At 46.0% G+C, this 20,704-nt stretch overlaps 1 protein-coding gene across 2 annotated transcripts in view; it reads left to right on the top strand.

Moving 5' to 3' along the window:
* RASGRF2 (Ras protein specific guanine nucleotide releasing factor 2) overlaps positions 1-18,024 on the top strand; it is a gene marked incomplete at its 5' end in the record, with an annotated part of 164,424 nt that extends 146,400 nt beyond the window's left edge. For both annotated transcript variants that reach the window (XM_081132240.1, XM_081132239.1), the window contains 9 exons: positions 645-757; positions 4,579-4,639; positions 4,885-4,988; positions 7,042-7,126; positions 8,834-9,031; positions 10,271-10,350; positions 11,472-11,589; positions 12,085-12,153; positions 13,764-18,024. In XM_081132240.1, the coding sequence (XP_080988366.1) occupies positions 645-757; positions 4,579-4,639; positions 4,885-4,988; positions 7,042-7,126; positions 8,834-9,031; positions 10,271-10,350; positions 11,472-11,589; positions 12,085-12,153; positions 13,764-13,856 (921 nt within the window). In that variant the 3' untranslated portion in view covers positions 13,857-18,024. The remainder of the gene's footprint in view (positions 1-644; positions 758-4,578; positions 4,640-4,884; positions 4,989-7,041; positions 7,127-8,833; positions 9,032-10,270; positions 10,351-11,471; positions 11,590-12,084; positions 12,154-13,763) is intronic.
* Between the last annotated feature and the right edge of the window lie 2,680 nt (positions 18,025-20,704).

Here is a 20,704-nt window from a genome sequence, read left to right as displayed (position 1 = left end):
CTCATATTGTCGCCCTTTGCCCAGTGGGTGTCCCTTTAGTCTCACTCCTGAGTTTGTTTGATGTGGCCCCCATCAGTTTGTGAGCATTATTTATTCTTTAGCCCTTAGCATATTTATATAGAAGTTTCTCATCCAAGTCACTGCCCAAATGGCAAATTTTATTTCTGCAATAAATCTTTTATTGAGCTGTTGCACTGCCCCAGTTATTGATCTCACTCAAGTTCAATGGGAAACCAGACACTAAATCAGTGCTTACAATACAGTCAGTCGTGGTAGAGGGCACCGTGGAGCACCATGACAAAGCTCACCCCGCTGGACCAGCTAAGGAAGGCTCCTGAGAAAATTCTGTCACCTCCTGGACCTGAAGGATGAATGAAAATAAAAGTGGAGAGAAAGCACAGTGTCCCAGGCGAGGGGAGCACACCTATCCTTGAGGAACCCCCATCCCTGGAACGCCTGCCAGAAATACAACACCAGGGCCCCATCCCAAGTCAATAGATCAGGATCTCTGGGGGGAGTCTAAGGCCTGTATATTTTATTTTCCGCACATAGCTTTAGAAAATTTATCACGAGAAATGGTGTCATGTATCATGGAGCTAAACCCTTCAAGACTAAAATTTCAAAAGATCTGTTTTATTTTATAGGATTTTGAACTCAACAATGAACTAAAGATGAACGTCCTAAACTTGCTAGAAGAGGTCCTGAGAGACCCAGACCTCCTCCCCCAAGAAAGGAAAGCCACAGCCAACATCCTGAGGTAAAGGCACTTGCAGCGGCCTGTGAATTCCATCAGTTCGTTTGTGATGTGTTCACAGGAAATAAGACCCTGTCAGGCCAGAGGGATGTGTCCTTGGCTGCTGGGGGCAGCAGGGATTCTGTTCTCTCGGGTGGAGGGTTACCCATCTTCTCTCTCCTGCTGTCTTGGGAAGGCTTCGGACTGGGGGACGTAAGTCGTGTGGGCGTGCGATCGTTGCCGTTTGTGTGGGCAGAAGTGAAGGGAGGAAGAACCAGAAGTGAAGGGAGGAAGCCTGAAGGACTCTCCTGCGAGCCCGGCGGGCACTGGCAGGGGTTTCTTTCCTCGCTCGTGTTCACGAGCCGGCGGCGTTTCCGAGGGAGCCCCGTGCAGCTGGCTGTGGATGCACCACCTGGAGGAGTCATGCGTTTTCTTGGCTCGTCTCACTGGTCCTAGGCCAGGTTTACTGTCAGCATCTCAGGCTGGGGCTTCCACATCACGTAGGTTGTGTAAACCTGGACCCCACACTTCCATGTGATAAAGGCTTGAGCTTTGGTCTGTCCCCCCAGCGTCTAAGAAGGTAACGAGCTTTCTTGTAGCTTCTTGAACTAATGGGTGGATTTTTCCTAGTGCCCTCCACATGGAGGGGGCAGCCATCAGGGGCTTTGTGCAGACATTTCAGCTCTCTGCCTCACTCATGGCTGTCCGGTCTGTCTCTGCCCAGCATCTGTCTGCTCCAGCCTGGTTCTCCGTCACTGTTCTGACTTCTAATTCCCTCTTCACTTGCAACCTTTGAGAAGAGTTCTCTTTTTCTTCCTTTGTTTCTTTGTTACCCAGGATAACAAAGAGTGTGTGGAGGGGAGCCCATTTTTGCTCAGTCCTCCAGGTTGTTAAAAGTCCCTCCCTGATGCAGCAAGGGCAGATTTGGGTCTGTGATGTTTTAACAACTGGCCCGTAAGGCATTCTTAGCCCTGTTAGCTCAAGACCTAATAGCCAGCCCCGTCTTTGGTCTAGGAGTTGTCATGGGTTGAATTATGTCCCCCCTCCCTCAAAATATATTGAAGTCCTACTCCCCATAACTCAAAATGTGACTTTATTTGGAAATAAGACCCTTGCAGATGTAATGAGTTAAGATGAGGTTATACTGGAGTCTGGTGGGCCCCTGATCCAATGTGACTTATAAGAAGACGGCCACCTGAAGACGGAGACGCAGAGAGAAGGCCACGTGAAGATGAGCGGAGATGGGAGTTATGTGGCTGCAAACCCAGGAATGCCCAGGGGCTCACATAAGCCCGGAGGGAGGGGAAGCCCTGCTTGGGAGAGCATAGGAGGCGATGGCCTGGCAGGTCCCAGAGGGGAAGCAGCGGGAGATTAACCATTCACCTCGTGAGGGGTGCGGGGTCCGCCCCAGGCCGCGTGGAGGACACGGCTCCCGGCTGCAGCAGCGAGCCGGCGGCCCAGAGAGCGGCCGCCCCGGCCTGGTGGCTCTTGGCGCTGCTTTTAAGCCCACTGAGTTCTACGATTGAAGGGAAAATTTTCAGTCATGGAACTTGGATGATCCCATCTCCTTTTTCTTTCCTGGTGTTTCATTATAAATGCACAGATATTAGATGGGTCAGACTGACCAGTAGGTGTGAGGACCCTGGAGAGCTTGTGGAAGCTTTGAGGCGGCCGGAGACCAGAAGCAAATTCACCCCCCATGGGCACTGGGCCAGAGCTCCAGGGGCCTTCACATCCGAAAGGAAACATTCGTGAATATGCGTCCCAGTGAACGTGAGTTATAATTGTGAGAAATGAAAACATCGCGTAGAGAAGTGCAGTCCTGACGTTTGAGGTTCCTATGCACCCAGGTCATATAACAGTGATAGGTCAGCGTGAAACAGGTATATAAACGTATTTTACATGAATAAAGCAAAGCAAGAGCTTTCCGTGATGAGCCTCGCAGCCTCACGGGTTACGTCAAGCTTCATTGGCACAGGTAGCTTGTTGCCCTGTTTGTAAATAAAAACCTCTGCTCAAGAATCTTATATTTCTAAAATACCACCCCCTCCAGCGTTGTCTAACTGGATGGCTTCTGAGCCTCTGCAGTGTAGAGTTTTTGTAAACAACTAACATGCCCCAACATGAAAAGAAACAATGACTGACTTCTTGGAATGTCAAGTGGAACGAGTTCAAGTCATGCAAACCTCACAAAGCTCTCAGCAGCATCAGTAGGATCTAGGAAGAGAGAAAATGTTACATAATTTAATGGGACCAGAATGCATTGTGGAACATCAGGGTAAGATCATTGAGGGGAGGAACGTTTGATAGAAGCAAACTAAGTTCTTGGCCATTTCTTTCCAAGGGCAGAATGTAGTCCATCCTCATAAAAAAGGCCTTTTCCATGGGTTCATGCAGTTATGTGGCCACTGAGCTCTCCAGAAACTGAGCCTGCAGTGGAAAGAATGGCATATACTCTAGCAGACAGTCACTTTTATTCCCTACGTGTAGCCCTTCCATGTGACCCAGTAGTCTTTGGAGAAGGAGCTGTGTGCACTCATTTTCTCCCTCACCTGGGTCTGTCCTTTACCCTATGAGGACTGTTTTTTTCTGCTCACAAATGACATGGCTAATTGCTGACAAGGGGACTGCCCCGCCTATGGTCTAGAAGGATTCTGCTCCCCGGTAAACAGCCCAGAGCCTTTGTAACGAAGGAGGAAGACAGAGGAAAGGGAATTGAGTGCTCTGCTGGGCCCTTGAAGAGGTGCCTCCCATAAGCCTGCTTAAGACAAACCAGAGTAACAGGAGAGCACAATTGGAACAAACCTGGCCCAGTTAGTCAGTTTCTTTGTGCTTTTGTTTCCTCATCAGTAACATGCTACTTTGAAGGGACTTCTTATAATACGTGAGATAGTGTATGTCAGATGCTTAGCACACACCTGGCATGGCGTGGGCGTGCAATAACCCATCTCTGTTGATTTTTTATTTTGGAGAATGGTAGTTTTGTTTTAATCAATTCAAAACACAACAGAATGTAACATCATTTCTTTTGAAACCAGCTTCCTCCCGTAGATAGGCTACATGCTTTGGGACTGTTTAAATATTGTGATACTTTTGTTATATGATTGTGCCTTCATTTCAGAAGACTTAAAATCCTTGGCTCAGATGGCAAGTTATATAATCAGTATAATTCTGGACATTGGACTTGGGAGAGACAGGATGTATTACTCCTACTGTGAAACCGGCACCCACTTCAGTGATAATTAACTTCTGTATTTATTCATTCATTCATCACTTATCAGAAAAGAATTCTATTGAGAGGTGAATGACACTGCGTGTGGGGATGCGGCACCTACTCTCAGGAAAGTCCATCTGGGAGGCAGGGGGAGAGTTTACCTGCTGGCTCTGCCTCTCATTGTTCAGAGTTTTGTCGCAGAGGAAGTCCCCTGAGCTTCTGGCCTACACACGAGCAGGGAGGAAGCGGCTCTGCATCTTCAGCCTCAGCAGGGAAGGGCCAGGGCTGGGGAACAGGGGGGCGTGGAGGGGCACTCGGCCTGTTAGAAGCCCTGACGGATGGATCGGATGGATCGGGTACAGCAGGAGGCCCGAGTCACGCTCAGCTCACCCCCAGCTTCCCTGCCACGCTGGGTGTTTTACTTACGACCTCCTAGTAACAAGTGGGCTCTCTGGATGCTCCTGTGCCTTTCTCCCGTGTGTTTTTCTGTCTCCTTCACCGCCTGCCTCCCGCTCAGGCCCAGCCCACAGACCCAAGCCCTGGGCTCTTCCCTGGGGCGCTGATGGGCTTTGCTGTTTCGTTCCTGCCCTGTCTGCTTTCTTTTCATGGGGTATATTTTGGGTTTTTTTAGAGCTCTTTCGCAAGATGACCAAGACGACACTCACCTGAAGTTAGAGGATGTAACTCACGCGGTAAGCTCGCCCGGCTCACCCAGCTCAGTCACCCACCCGCCTCAGAGGCTGCGGGAGGTGGGCCGGCTGCGCGTGGGCTTAGCAGCTGGCCCGTGATGTGCATGTGGCCAGCAGTTCTAAGCTCTCCTTCATCTTCCTCATGGGTAGTCTTGGATGGGCTTTGTGCTTCAGCACCTGCAAGGGCGCATAGGCGCCTCACTCCCGCGGGTGCCTCACCCCCTTCCCCCCTCCCCCATCTCTTGCAGACGGACTGTCTGAAGGCCGAGTGCTTCGAGACCTTGTCAGCCATGGAGCTGGCTGAGCAGATCACGCTCCTGGACCACATCGTTTTCAGAAGCATTCCCTACGAGTGAGTGCTGCCCCGCAGCCCAGGCCCTGTCAGGCGGGCACAGCCGGCTTAGGGCTGGCATCATTCCTGAGCCACATATGTGTGCCCAGGTGTGGGTCTTAATCTTAAAATGGTTTGGTTTCACTGAATGTCTTTTGGTTCCAGTTTATGTTGGAAATGTTGATCTGGAAGTAGTGAGGACTCTCAAGACGGTCACACTTGAGTTTCTGTATGTATGGCGATTACCATAGAATACATTTCTCTTTACTCACACTCTTGCATTACAGCAGCCTCGACACAGCTGTGACTGTGGTTCTTGAATCTCAGTGTGCCTAAAATCACTTGGGAAAGCTGTTAAAAATGTACATTCCTAGGTATCTCTCTCAGAGATTCTGCTTCCAGTAAGTGTGAGGCCCAGGAAACTGTATATTCAGTGAGAGTCCCAGCTAAGTATGGGTGGCCCAAGACTTTGAGGAAGACTGATCTTTGGTAAATGGCTGTAAATTCTGCTACCCACTTGCATAAATCAGCAAGTATTGCTGAGCGTTGAGACCATGGGCTCATCACGCAGCCTTTTGATTTCCTCCTGTGTAGAGTAAGGGGGGCTCCCTAAGCCCCCTCCCGGCTGTCATATTTGGTAGCCCACAAACAAGGCCTTTTTTGGGACCAACGGCAACTGTTGGCACATGTCCTCTCTGAACAAAAAACTAAATTGAAGATAAGGGAGGCACTGGGCAAGAGATATGAACGTGTCATAGATAGTGAAGAGGACATTTGTGAGGATGGAGGGTCAGGCACGGCAGGACAGACGGTCAAGGGATGGTTAGAGGGTAGAGCTACAGCTCTGTTGGAGATGCCTAAGGGGCAGGGACAGAGGGTGCCCCTGCGACTTTTATGTAGTTTATCTTCTTCCCCTGCCCCTCTCCCAGCACTCATAGACCAAGCTAGGAACATGAAAAAAATAAAACAGAAATGTGGCCCGTTGGCCACAGCGAGGAGCCCAGTGGCTGTGTGGGGACTTGCGTGAGAACCACAGTGCCCCTTCCCCTCGCCTCCTGCTGCCCTCCAGCGCAGTGAGGCCTCTGCGGAGGGCGAGAGAGCAAAGCCCAAGCCAAGCCCTGGTGGTGGCCCTTGGCGTGGTGTCTTCCCGGGACCTTCCCCACCTCTCACCCTGCCCCTCCTTGCTGCTGTGAGCATCTACCTATTACTTCCACCCGTGGAACCAGTACACCTTTTGCCCAGCAGCCTTGAAGGATGGGAGCAGTGCCACCAGCAGCAGGGGACGGAGCACCTTGCCCACTCAGTCAGCATTTCTGGATTGAGGATATGCCAGGGTGATTTTATTTCAAGTTATGTTTCGTACCGACTGTATAAAATAATTCCGGTACGCTCCACCTTGATGGCCCCCTGCTTGCTGTGGTCTGGGGGCCTGCTTGCGGGTGCGGTAAAGAGCAGCAGTGCTGTTTGGGAGACGGACCTTCCAGCAGGCTGAGCTCCCGTCGCCGGGAGGGCCTTCGTCGCGCGAGTGGGCTGCGAGGTGTTTGTTTATCGAGCCCTCCCCACAGTGTACTGTTCTGGGCTCCAGAGAGAACAGAGGAGCGTCCTGCCCAGGGAATCACATTTGCCTGGAGACTGTCAGAGCAAAGTCGAAGGGAACATGCTGTTCTTGATTAACATTTTTGTGATGATTGATTTTTTGGACCTTCTGCTAAGGCGTACATTTTTTTAACAAGCTGATCCGGGGAAAATAGTCTTGGTTTCTGAGTTAGTACTTAACCTCTTTATCCCTCTCATGTTGGTCATTGTTTTCCAACTTCAGAGAAGCGTTTCTAATGATCCTAACAGGGACAAAGTTCCAAACATTTATAAGAGAAAGCTGGAAACTAAAAATCTTTTTCCTTTTTGCATGGAGTGGTGAAATGCTAGAGTTGAGCTAAAATTCATTTGCAGTGGTCAGTGGCAGCAGGTGTTGGGCAAGGTTAAGTTTAATGTATATAATACTAATAATTATTCATGCAAATAATTGACTTTTTTTAAAGTTTAATTGTTTTTATATTTTGCTTTGAACTTTCAGAGAGTTTCTTGGGCAGGGTTGGATGAAGCTGGATAAAAACGAAAAGACACCTTACATCATGAAAACCAGCCAGCACTTCAATGATGTGAGTAACCTTGGAAATAAACCCTTGAGTATGTTACGGGAAGATAAATATTGGGGTCTTAAGATTCTTTTTCTAAAATAAAGCTACCCACCTTTAAAAAAGAATGACGTAAGTTAAAGACAAGCTTTAATATCCTCTAAGAGCTCACAGTGATGTTGTAGTTTTCAGTTAACTTCCAGATACAAGAGGTTCACTTCTGATGGTGCCCAAGCCTGGCAAGTGTTCAATAACGCATAGGCTGGTGTTATTATTTTCATCATAATCATTATCACTTCATGGTCACAGATCGACCAATTCTAACAGAAGGAACAGCACAGGTGTCACTGGTCCCTGGTGGTGCTGGTAACATAAGGTTGGGCCGGTGCACCTCCTCCTCATCGTAACTGAACACATTCCAGGGTTAGAAGGGACCTCTCTGAGCATAATTGCAGGACTGTGGTGGCCGTGCACAGCGGTGACCAGTGGTTGGTCCATCTCCTGAGTTGATTTTCTCCAGCAGTAAGATGGATTTGCTTTATACCCACCGACTCATAATTTGTTCTGTTTTAATGGTCTTGGTCCCGAATTAGAACCACAGGTGTCAGAGTGTCTTCAGGCCTTTCCAGGGAAAAGGGCAGGCTCTCTTTGCAGTTACACTAAACTATAATAAAAGGAAAATGACTACCAGGAACCCCATAGGTAAATTAGCAGGTCATTTAGAGCAGTGCCACTGCTGCCTAAAGGACGGGACACATGGCCCGCCCTGAGCCCCTGCTGTGGAAAACAAACTTCCCTGCCTGTGTCATATACACACTGGACTATAATGGACACTGATCGGGTTCGATCCCAAGCTCCACACCCAGGTCTCCACTTCGATGGCCACTGCATTGTGCTCTCAACAGTTTGCAGATGAGCTCACCATCAGCACCCCGACCTGCAAGCCTGCTTCTGCATCTATTCTCTGTTCTCGGTCTCAGGCCATGGCCTCACCGTGTACCCACTGGAAAGAATGTTAGACCCCAACTCCCTCTTTAGCAGTCAGTCCTATTCCACTCTTTTCCTTTCCACATTCTAAGTGTTGAGCTTCTTAAGCCACTTCTTTTTCTCGTGGCTTTTACTGATAGAATTACAGTGCTTAGCCTTGAAACTACAGGCCCTTTTAACTGCCGGTGGGAAAAACTTCAACAAGACAGGAAGGAGAAAACATTCTCTCCTCCCCTTCACTGAAGTGTTTCTGATTTGAGAGTTGATCAGGTTAGAAACGATTTGATTGGGGCAATGTGTTTTCTTTCTCTGTAATAACTGAGGCTTCCTAGAGTGAATGTTTCACACCAACAAGGGGCAAGGAGCATGTGGAGAGGCCCCAAGAAGTGAGACCCATGGTCTGCAAAGGTTGCCATTCCTTGGGCTTAGCTCATTCTATCCACTTCTGCAGTAATTGTTGGAAATGACTCCTTCATCAAGATTCCCCGTGAGCAAAGTCACCTCTTCCCCCGACAGGCTGGTTCTGTACGGTGCCTGTCTTCCCTGTGAGGAGGAACAGCCACTCATCAGTTTGTTATTGTCGCAGACTTTAGTTACTCCAGAAAGGTGTTGTCTGAACATGGACTGTGATCTCCGTGCTCCTCGGCACCCCGCTTTCCTGACTTTCCTGCAGGTAACTCGGGTCTGTGGCCCGCCTGCATTGCTTTGTCTCTTAGCCTGCTCTCGGCTTTCCCGTTGTCTCAGATGAGTAACCTGGTGGCCTCCCAGATCATGAATTATGCAGACGTCAGCTCTCGCGCCAACGCCATTGAGAAGTGGGTGGCAGTGGCTGACATTTGCCGCTGCCTGCACAACTACAACGGTGTGCTGGAGATCACCTCGGCCTTAAACAGAAGCGCCATCTACCGGCTGAAGAAAACCTGGGCCAAGGTGTCCAAGCAGGTGAGCAGCAGCTGCGACACACCCTGCTGCCGGGAGAGCAGGGCCAAGATAAACATTACTAATTAGGAAATAATGAACGGAAACGTTGCCAAAGAAAGGTGCCGAAGTGGGTAATTGCTGTGTTCTTACCACTTGATTGATTCCACTCATGTGCGTTTCTAAACGGTTCATTTAGAAAAGAAAATACAACCCCCAACGTTCATTGGAACACATTTGGGGACAACCTCAAACAGTGTGGTTGACAGTCAAGAGTTGTTTCCTGAGTTATTTAGAGAAGGCACATTGATCTCAAGTGATGGCCAGTGAGCCTTCTTTCTCCCCCAGAGGAAGGGTGCAGATGCCTTAGGGCAAACACCAGGACGAGGGGCCTCCACATGAACCTCTTTCTTTGTTTTTCACGTGTAAATTTAAAGTTTCCGCATGATAGCTTAGATGTGCAGAAATAGAGCTTTCTTAATTTTCTTTTAATTGGACTTAGCTTGCTCGTGCCTAGCACTTTCATTCAGATGACCTGAATCTCAGTTTCCCCCCGCTTTTCCTCCTGGCCTTCTCCAAGGCTGCCGGCGAGTGTTGGGGAGGCTCCTCCGGGCTTGTGGTATAGGGTAGCCTGAGGCCCCTCAGCTTGGGCATCCCAAGGGCTTTTCCCAGCAAGCTGCCTGGAAGTGGGTGTTGTCCAGGGCGGGCCACCATCCCCAAGGGCCACCCTCCCATTCTCCCATGGGCCATGGAACAACAATTCCATTTCTTGGTAAGTATCAGTTGTATTCTTCTAACAAGTTTATGAAAATGATCACACACACAAAAATAAAAAAATTTGGAGTAGAGGATATTGGCAGGTCAATAGCCAATCAGCCAAATATATACTTTGATGATTTGGAAATTAGCACTCAAAGAGATTCATCGTGAACCCCCTGAGTGAGACTTCACCTTTAAAAGTCCCTGTTCAACATCTGCTTTTCAGTCCTTAAGTTCCCGAGCTCCTCACACATTGCCATTTTTCTTTCCCACACATTTCCTCTCTTTTTGGCTGAGTGGTATAGTCACTTTCTCATCTCCACATGTTCTTCTTTTTTTCACATAAAATTTAAACCTAATACCTCATCTTGATACTTTGAAAATCATATCCCATCACAGTAGTCTGCCACTGTGGAAAAGAACTGAGAGCCTTTTGGAAACTCACTCTCTTATCAAACCGTAGGAGTATTTTCGTGACATACTAAGTCATTTGTTTCTTTTTAGACAAAAGCTCTCATGGACAAACTACAGAAGACTGTTTCATCTGAAGGAAGATTTAAAAATCTCAGAGAAACCCTTAAAAAGTATGTCTATCTTTATTAAATTATCCATAATTTATAAATGCATTTAAATAATTGGTGTAGTATATAGATAGTGGCCTACCTCCTACTTTGCTTTACAAAGAAAAACAAATAGGAAACAACTTCCATCATCTATGTATTTTTCTGATTTCCCTTTTCTTTTGGAATACCGTGCACACAGTAGGTGTCATATAGATATACTCACAGTATGCAGAGTATTCCAAAGAAGAAAAATATCACCATAGTAAGTCACACCATGATTTACTATAAAAAGTTCAGGTATTTCTTAAGCTAAGCATAATGATATGCTGTGATTTGTTAAATTTAAATATTCCAGTACCTAGTGATTATTGTTATCTATTTTTGGCCTTTTATTGGTGGACCATTCGCTGCTGCTGAGAAAGAGAGAGGTGAAGAGGAAGGGAAGGGGAAGGGGATGGGGAAGGGGAAGGGGAAGGGGAAGGGGAGGGAAGGGAAGGACTATTCACTGAATACTTACTAAGTTACAGACTCCATGCTCAGTGTTTGATATGTTTTGTTTATGTCTCACAACTAACTAGAGACATAAGTTTCAATGTCTTCATTTTATAAACAAACAAAAAAACAAAGCAGGTCTCACAATAGTGTGCAGTTGTAACACTAATTACATCTATACCTTCTAAAACGTTTAAACGCTAAGTAAAACAGAAAGCAAGTTTTACACGCTCTAATCACATGGATTTTTCCGCCCTGTTCTTTAAGGTTGAGTGTTGGCACTTTAAATAGGCGAGAGCATAGGGCTTCCCTACACGTTTTTACCCCTCAGAGGAGTGTGGCCAGCTGACAGTACTGCAAACAAATGCTGCCCACAGCACGGCTAGCAAATATTTTGTGTTTGTCTATGCGTTACCCTGTTGTTTGAACATGCCATTGTCTCAAACACATAGTAAAGCGTGGGCTGTAATTTTGTACTATAGTCTACTGGGAGGTGATGTATTTAAAACTGCATATCATGAGTGTGCTACTGAAAGCGGAATCGGAAGCCTTTATTCTCAGGAAGCAGCAGAGTTGCTCCCTGTTTAACTGGGGAGGGAGATCGATATGTGTGTAACTGAGCACGAGAACCACGCCCCTTGGTTTTGCAGTTGTAACCCCCCCACCGTTCCTTATCTGGGGATGTACCTGACAGACCTGGCGTTCATTGAAGAAGGGACGCCAAACTTCACTGAGGAAGGCCTTGTCAACTTCTCCAAAATGAGAATGGTAGGTGATAACTTCCTAATCCTCCTGTTTCAGTGCCTTCACTGGCTTATAGAGGAGAGGCTAAGTCATGAAAGCCACTGCTTGCTTTTTAATCTCCAAATGGGCAAGGCGGGGAATTGAGCTCCTAGGAAGACCGTCTAAGGCTGACCAGGGATAGACAGATGCTGGAAGCTTCTTGCTCGACCACCAGGTCCTGAGAACCAAGTTAGAAGCAAGGAGCCCATGGACAGTAGCACCCGGAGCCGGCCTCTCCTGAGCCCGAGGCCACCCAGTGCCTCAGGCCACTCAGGCTGCTGGCCCTCTTGTGAATTCAGGGTCTCCTCAGCGTTTCCTACAGCTCGTTGAAAGGCGAGGACCCTGAGCTGAGGGAATGACCGGGCGGAGCTCCAGGTGCCTCCCTGAGGGCGGGGCTGACTGCTCTGGGACCGGCTCCCAGGAGAATGAGCCGCACCACAGGGAAATACTTTGGCTTTGTTTCTGTTGTTTCTCTGTCAGATATCGCACATCGTCAGAGAGATACGCCAGTTCCAGCAGACTTCCTATCGAATAGACCACCAGCCGAAGGTAATATTGTGGTTGTAAGGGAATTTAATAAGGAAAAAAAATAAATTAATGAATTAGAAACAGCACTAGAGTTGATCAATAATACCAAAAGCTGACTCACAGAAAAGACCAATAAAATAGACAAATCTTTGGCAAGTCTGATGAAGAAAAAAAGAAAGAAGGGCAAAAGACATCAATTTATCATCAAGTCCTATTGATCTGTACATCCTGTATTTCCCTTGAGTCTGTCTACATCACCACCGCCCTGGCCCACGCTACTAATACCCGTCACCTGATCTGCTTGCGTTCACTCTAGAGTGCAAAATCCATTCTACAAATTACAGCCAGAACTCTTTGAAATAAAAAGCAGAATATGTCTGCAACTTGCATAAAATATTTTATTGGTTTCCCGTTGCACTTAGGATTAAGAAAGAAGAACCCTTACTGTGTCTAAGAAGTCTTGCATTACGTAGCCCCTTCTCCTCTTTGACGATTCCTCTCACCTTCTGTTCCCCTTCCCCCTTCCTCTCTCCATCCCAGCCTGCCTTCCTTTCCTTTTCATTTTTTAATTGATGTTATTTTTCAGAATTGTTTTAAGTTTACAGAAAAATTGAGAAAGTAGTACAGAAGATTCCCAGTTTTTCCTGCTATTTCATGGAACTTGACAGACTTATCCTAAAACTGATAAGGAAGTTCAGGTAGGCAAAAAACAGACAAGGCCTTTCTGAAAACTAAGACGAGTAAGGGAGAGCTTTCCTCACTGGATATGGACACGTGACCTAGACTGTAGCTAATGAAATAGGGATACAAATTAAGTGGAGCAGGATAAAGTCTGGGTGCACATTTTATCTTTATGAAAATTAATATGGGATAAAGGAGGCATTTTTTTTAAGTGCCAGAAAGAAATAGACCATTCAGTAAACGGAACAGGAATTTTTGCTCTCCATCTTCCATACCAGTCACAAAAATAAATTCCAGATGAGTTCTTTACCTAAATATAAAAGAAACATTAAATGATTTGAATAAAATATAAGAGAAAATATTTATGATCTTTATATCTGAAAGACCTCCTTAAGCACAGAATACAAAGCTGTAAAAGACAAGCTTGATAAATTTTACCCCATCAAAATTTAAAACTCCTACATGACAAAAGACAATTGTTTAAAAAGTCAAAACACAAGCAGTAGATTAGCTGACAATATTTGTAACATATAAAACAGAGATGGAATAAAAGTATTCCTATAAATCCATAAGAAAAGTATAAACAACTCTAGAAAAATTGGCAAAGCTACGCACAGGTAAGTCTCAGCAGAAGAAACAAAAATGGCCAGTACAGATATGAAAAACGCTCGATTTCACTAGTAAGAAGAAAAAATGCAAATTATAATGAGGCATCATTTTCACCTATCACTATACTATTGTCTGTTTCTCTGGGTTATGCCTGTATGTTCCTTGGCAAATCCTTCATTGATTTTATTTTTTTACATTGAGAATATATTAATACTTTTTCAGTTGTGTGAATTTTTTAAATGTTTAAGAGAATATGTTGAACTGTGTCAGATTCTATTCAGGAAAACGCACATACTGGCGTTCTGACAAAACTGAAAGCTTAGGATTTCCTTTTTCCCCAGGTCACTCAGTACTTGCTCGACAAAGCCCTCATCATAGATGAAGATACGCTGTATGAGCTCTCACTAAAAATTGAACCTCGCCTCCCTGCTTGAAGCTCCAGCCTTGCCTGGCGCGGAGCTTTCCTGGAGGGGGCGGACAGAACTGCAGGCCGTGTCCCCCGTGGGGCCTCGCCGACGGGGACCGAGGCGCAGCCAGCTCTGCTTTGTCCACGGGAGAAGACAGACCGCCACTGGAGTTGTGTCTCCGGCCAGGGAAGCCCAGCTCTTTGGGGTCAGATGCTTCAGGCTTGGGTGGGAAGGTGAAAAGAATGGTGTTTGGTAAAGTTGGTGGCACACTCCGCATAAGAGAATGTAGGTGGGAGGTGTGGTAGCCGCTTTAATGACACAGGTAAGAAGGTCAGTTTCAAACTCTGGCCCGTGTTGGGTCAGAACTTGGGGATGAGGGTCCATGGAAAGGCCGGCGATGCTTCTCTGGCACTTTACTGGCCTGGGGACACCTACCCAGCTTCTCCTAGGGTATAACTGCTTCCCTCCCCTTTCCTCTGTGACAAGCTTCCAGAAGAGCCGAGGCTTCCTTTGCAGGGCTGGGCCGACACATCAGCAGCCTCAGCCTCCAGCATGTGCATGGATTCAGTGCATGGAGGAATCACGGCATGTTCGGACACTGCTTTTTCAGTCTTTAGGCAACAGGAGAGGAAAGACATGATGAAGTCACGTGCATCTGTACATAACATTTCTTTAATTAAAAACTCAGCAGGCTGTACCCCAGAGGATTCCAGGCAGGGGCTGCGTGGGGGGGGCCTTCTTCCTGAGGCAGGTGCAGAGTTTGCACAAAGGTGCCCGCGTACCTCACCAACAGAACTGCGGAGCAAGACAGAGCCCCGGAGCAGCGGGAAGAGTGGGCCTCAGCCTGAGTGAAAGGGCGCGGCGCTCACAGGCCTTCGCCCCTTGCTGGGCTTGTTTCCTTCCCCCCCCTCGCGGTAATGCGGGAATCTATTCCCATGCACACAAACCATTTTTAGGCTCGTATGGACATTGGTTGTATTTTTTAAAAAATCGTTTAGTGAGAATTTCTTTTTAAAACCCACACTTCCACGTGCTGTTGGTAGACAGTTCTTCCCCACCCATCTTTGTTCTTAAATTTTTGTATTTTTGAGTGAAAATATTACATGTGTGTGAAAAATGGGTCCAACCGGTCGACAGCTGTTATATCAGGAAAGCAACTGCCGGGGTTAGTCCTGCTACCCTTCGAGGGGAAAGTGACCTTGCTTTTCCCAGGACTGTTGGTTGTTGAAGAAATAGGGCTCCTCGTGTTTACCCCCTTCTTCTCTTCTCAGGGAGGCCTCTGCTTTAAAAGAAGGAAGAGAAAAAAAATAGAGTTATTGCACCTGATACTTTCACTTAGAGGCATGAAGTGTATTGATGCTGACAGTGAACAAAACTCACCTGTCTGGCTATTTTCCCTCTTTCTTTGCACTTTAATTATGTTGTTAGAGCTAACAGCTGACTAACAAATTCATCCTGCTGGCTCATAAGACCCAGTGGAAACGCCAGCTTTGATAATGTACCATAGAGATGGAGAATGTACATTTTTCCTGCATGGTAAGGGCCGTTTCTGTACATAATTATATAGTGAAATATCAAGTAAGTAAAAGAAAATATTTATAATGTTTGAAGACCATTCCAAAAATATTTTCAATAGCGCATATTAGCCAACAGTGTAGCACTAAACCCAAAGGGGGTTACTTATGGATGCTTTATTTTTCTTTTTAATAAAAAGTTGCCTGTTAGTTCTCTTTAGTTTCAATTAAGAGGTTGAAGCATCTTCATGCATGATACAAAGCATGGGTTGTTTGGATCCTAACAATGCATAACTTGCAATTTACTTCCCAGAGTTCAGAAACTGAGTGCTTGAACTAATATGTCAGTTGCACCAAGCACCTCAAGGTCTTGCAGAAGAAAAGAAAATAAAGATTAACTTTCTTGACTCAAAAACAAAGTCTTGGAAGGTGAATGAAAACCAGGACAATCAGTGAAAGGACCACACACAGTGCTTTCAGGCAAAACAACTCGTAGAAATGTTAAAGCCTTTGATTCTGCCTTGGAGTCTCCAAAGTCTTCCAGAGGGGAGGGGTGGTTGTGTGTGTTCCCTGGAAGTTTGGACCTGTATTTCTCTGACCCCTATGTTCCGGAGCCACTGGAGCCATTCTTATTAAGGAAGAATAGGAGATAGAGGAATTTCCAAGTGCTCCTCCGCTTTTGGTAGGCAGGGTTTCCTCAGAGTGACAAAGCTTTCGAGTTTATTTCCTGCAGAATGTTGGACGCGCCCCCCAGTGGTCAGCCATGGGCACTGTCAGTTGCTATGCTGACCTTGAGCGGTTTATTGAGCTTTGCAAGTTCTTCCAGCTTCCTGGAGTCTGAAGTGGTGCAGGAGCTGCGAGAGAACTCGTCTGCAAGGGAGTTCCTTTTGATGACCTGCACCATTTCTGGGCCAGTGGGGATAGGAATGCGCATTTTAAAAAACCCTCTATTTGGTCAAAGTTAAAATCCCCAAAAGCAATTTGTGATGCTTCTTCCTTGTTAAAGAACCCATCTTCAGCTCTGCAAGCTTGTGCAAATGTATTGTTGGAGCCTCTGCTCCTGGCTGTGGCTGCCCATATTCCATTATATGAGACCCATTTCTAAGAGGAGATGTGAGGTCAGCCTCTAACCACCAAGTAGCAAACACTTTCATTATTGCAAAATTAACCCAGAAAATCAAAAGTAAAATCCAATTTCATGCTTGCAAACGAGTATCTACATTTTGTACTGCCAATGAAATTATCTTGCAGCTTTTAGGGGATGCCATTGGTTATTGACTAAGACATCCAGTTTTGCTACAGGGACAAATCTCTTCTTTAAGCCAATATACTATGTGACAGACGCAGGAATGAAGTAGAATGTTGTCACTTTTCCTTAGTGTTTCTCTAAAGGAATTTAAAGAGGGAATTTTAAACTACTGTTGCAATAGTTTCAAGTGGCTGTCACACAAAGTCCCAGTTGCTGTTTGTTAAATTTCAGTATATCTTAAAATACTATGTAAAAAACAAATGACGCTTATAGATACTGAATAAGAAAAATCCATTATGTTCCAATTTGGAGTGTGTGTGACAATGGACCACATCTTTTCTCTCATGGTAGTATATATGAAATGAGTCCAGCAATGAGTGGACAACTTTTAAATTCTTAACTAAAAAGTGTAACGCAGTAAGAGGGACTATTCTCAATAAAATTAACATTTTTATTTTAAATAAGGATTTTATTTAGCTTTTATCCTTTCTGGAAAAAAATCTTTCCCTTTGTTTTAAAGTATAAGATTTTTTAAAAGTCCAACCTGTAAAGTTTAGCATTTTGACTGCTATTGAAATGGGATAAAATGATAACTATTATTTATGGCTAAAGAATAGAATCAGGCTAATGTCCACATCCGGGAATAAATGAGTAAGATTCCTTTTCTTTTCAGTAAGACAACAGATTGTAAGTTTAAATAATGACTTGATTACAGATGCCACTATTTGAATCCTGGTAATAAGACTTGAGTCAATGAAATCTAATCAACTACCATTTCTTCATTTCTCTTAGTGACTTAAAATTAAGGCTGGGCAGAGCTAAACAGAAAACAAAAAGTAGAAAATCATTTTGTTGCAGATATAAATACATGAATGATTCAGAAAGTTCTTTATCTGGGCTGCCACACAGCATGACATTAACATTAGGGTTGACTGTACTTGATCTCACCTGCTCAAGGAAAGTAATAGTCCTACTTGATGATGCTGAACCACTGTCTTTTACACAACCCATTTCACTTTCCCCTAGAAAGGCAGTTATGAAAGAGCACTGGACTAGGCTTCCCAGCTCCGAGTCCTGGGCCCCCCTCTACACCTACAAGCTGGGACACCTTAGGCCAGTGCTGAAACCTCTCTGAGCCTCAGGTTCCTCGCCTGCTAAATGGAGTTAATAGTAATTTCTGTGCTGCCTACCTCACAGGGCTGTCATGAGGACAAAATGGGTTAGACTATAAATCTTTGTTATTTGTGTGTATGTGTGTGTAATAGACAAACCCATTTGTTACTTTGAGAAGCATATTGTTTGTGTCCAGTTACTTTGGAAATCTGCTGACTTGTCATCCTGACAGAGGGGTTTGTGCTGCGGCCTAACACTTGCCGTGTGAGGTGTGGGCTCTGCCTATATGCAAATTAAACTTCGCCTTTCTTGAATTCTCAAGCGGCTCACTTGTCTCTTCATTTCATTCTTTTTGTATTTTTCTACATTGTCTTCTTCATAGCAGTGAGCTCCTTCGGAAGTTTGGGGGTGGGGGGACGGTTTAGAAGAAGTTCACGTTGCAGGCACTCAAGATCAGAGAATTTGAGAGACCTCGAAAGACATATTAAGGGTCATCTAGTCTTGCTGTTCTCCAGGGCTCACATCTTTCCTGCAACATCCCTGGCCCATGTTTGGCTACCTCCAAGCACACGCAACTCACTACCGCCAGAACAACTCTGTCAACTGGATGCTTGTGAACAGGCTGTGGAGAGAAGAAAAGCTGGGGAGGGGACGCCCAGACCAGCCATCACTAACTCTGATCTTGGACGGGTTCTTGAGCCTTCTGAGGCCAAGATCCTTGTCTACAAAATAAGACTCATATCTGCCCATAGAATCATTGCATTTTTATGTGGAATAATATATATGAAAAAACTTGGTTTTACCAAGTAGATAAAGTTGCCCTTAATATTTAGAGCTGAAAAGATCATGCGGCAGCTGGTGAGCACTAGAGAGAACTGAGAAAAGTAAGAAAGCGGGTCCCTCTCATCCCCTGGGCCCCCTTTTCCAGTTCTGAAATGAGCAGTCAGGCAGGTGGGCATTCAGGAAGCCTGGTTCCTTTCAACGCATTCCTGGGCCATCCTTGCCTGTCAGTCAAGTCTGGGTCCTGCTCTATCCAGGCTCCAGCTGGATTCAGGGACAGAAAAGAAATAAGCCCCAAACAGATTTCCTTTAAAACAAATGATACGCAGTTACATACTTCACGTCTGTTCCTGTACCTGTGGCGAGAGCCAGCCACATGGCTGCACTGGCTGCTCTGAAGAGAGTTGGCAACGAGGAGAGAGAAATAAATGGCACACTACAGGGTCACGTTCGAAGGGCTTTTGGAAATCTGGAACCTCTGCTGTGAATCACATGTAGAGGTTGCCACCCCTATGAACCACCTTCATAATATGCTTGAAGGTCACCAGGCGCCCAAAGAGTGGCACCCCTTAACCATGTCCCAACTTCTCCTGTTCTGACCTTACAAACTTATATAAAATTACACTGTAAGATGAAGGGCCGAGGTGAGGTGTATGGGTGGGTGCCCCAAATGCCCATCAGTAAGGAATGGGGAAAAGAGAAAAAGAAAAAGGGTTATTATTGTAACTGCCATTCTTTAAACTCTACATCTCCGTGCTCTTCAAAAGCCTTATTGTTTTCACCCTGGCTGGGTCGCTAAGTTGGTTGGAGCATCCTCTCGTACACCAAAAGGTTGTGGGTTTGATTCCAGGTCAGAGCTTATACCTGGGTTGTGGGTTTAATCCCACTGTAGGGGTGCGGACTCAGGGTGCGTAGGGGAGGCAACTGATCAATGTTTCTCTCTCTCAATCTGCCCCCCTTCTTCTCTCTCTAAAATCAATAAACATATCTGCAGGTGAGGGTATAAAAAAAAAGCCTTGTTGTTTTCTGGGTCTGGGATCTGGGTTATTTCAAGGTCACTGGATTTATTTCACTTGGTGCCTCAACTGACTTAAAACTGTGTGTGTGCAAAATAACTATTTGGGGAAGAAATAAGCCTAGACTCCCCTCAATCCTGTCCCCTACTTCGACTGGCAGAGCCCAGTCTCCTCAGCAGCTGGTGAGCCCCACAGACCTGCAGTTCGCTGCTCGTCCTGCCAGTAGAGGCCCCGAGGGGCCAGAGCCACCTGGTCCGTGAAGACAGAGTGTGCACACTGGGAACTCTGACTCTTGAGTTTAGAGGATCATGCGACCAGTTTGGTTGGTCCCAATCCCCAATTGTTTTAGTGAAATAATGGAGAAGGACCTACAAAATATGAGTATGTCATATGTAGAAAGGGTAAATATCACTTTGTAAAAATTTCGATTCACTATAGCTAAGTCATCATGATAACATGTATTCACTGAGGTGTGACAAATACATGGCAAAGTGCTTGAATCTTAAGTGTACAGCTTGAGAAGTTTTTACATGTGTGTGTACCCATATAACACTCCCAAATCAGGGAATTTTCCAGCCCCCAGAGGGCCCTTCATGTGCTCTCCCAGAAAGCACCCCTATGCAAAGGGAAAATATATATTTTTGCAATGAATTATATTTAAAAGACTTGGAGCCCTGGCCAGTGTTGCTCAGTGGTTAGCATGTCGGCCAGTGCACTGAAGGGTTCCATTCCCGGTCAAGCACACATGCCTGGGTTGCAGGTTCACTCCCGGTCCCCATCGGGGGGCTCGTGGGGGAGGCAACCAATCGATGTCTCTCTCTCACATTGATGTTTCTCTTTCCCCTTCTCTCCCTCCCACACTCTCTAAAAAAAAAAAAAAATCAATGGAAAAAATATCCTCAGATGAGGATTTCAGAAAAGAAAAAGTAAAAGAAAAAGTAGAATTGGAAACTCTGAAAGAGATCCACTCTAGGGGAAAGGTTATTCCCGGGCTCCAGCCCTGCTCTGTCACCCTTTTGGGCACCAGTTGGGCCCTGAGAAGAAAGGGAAAGGGGTCAGTTGTTGGTGTGCACGTGGTCACAGAAGCTGCCTACGTGACAGTGGCCAGGGGTGGGCAGCTCCCTCTGCAGTGGCAGGGCAGCTGTCCAAAGTCCTGGTGAGTCACTGCTATTTATGGTCAACCTTCCGGTGTGCAGGGCCTGT

This window comes from Miniopterus schreibersii (assembly GCF_964146895.1).
Source record: "Miniopterus schreibersii genome assembly, chromosome: 3".
Lineage (NCBI taxonomy): Eukaryota > Metazoa > Chordata > Mammalia > Chiroptera > Miniopteridae > Miniopterus > Miniopterus schreibersii.
Note: the sequence above shows the minus strand (reverse complement) of the source record. Positions and strands in the feature narration are given on the sequence as shown.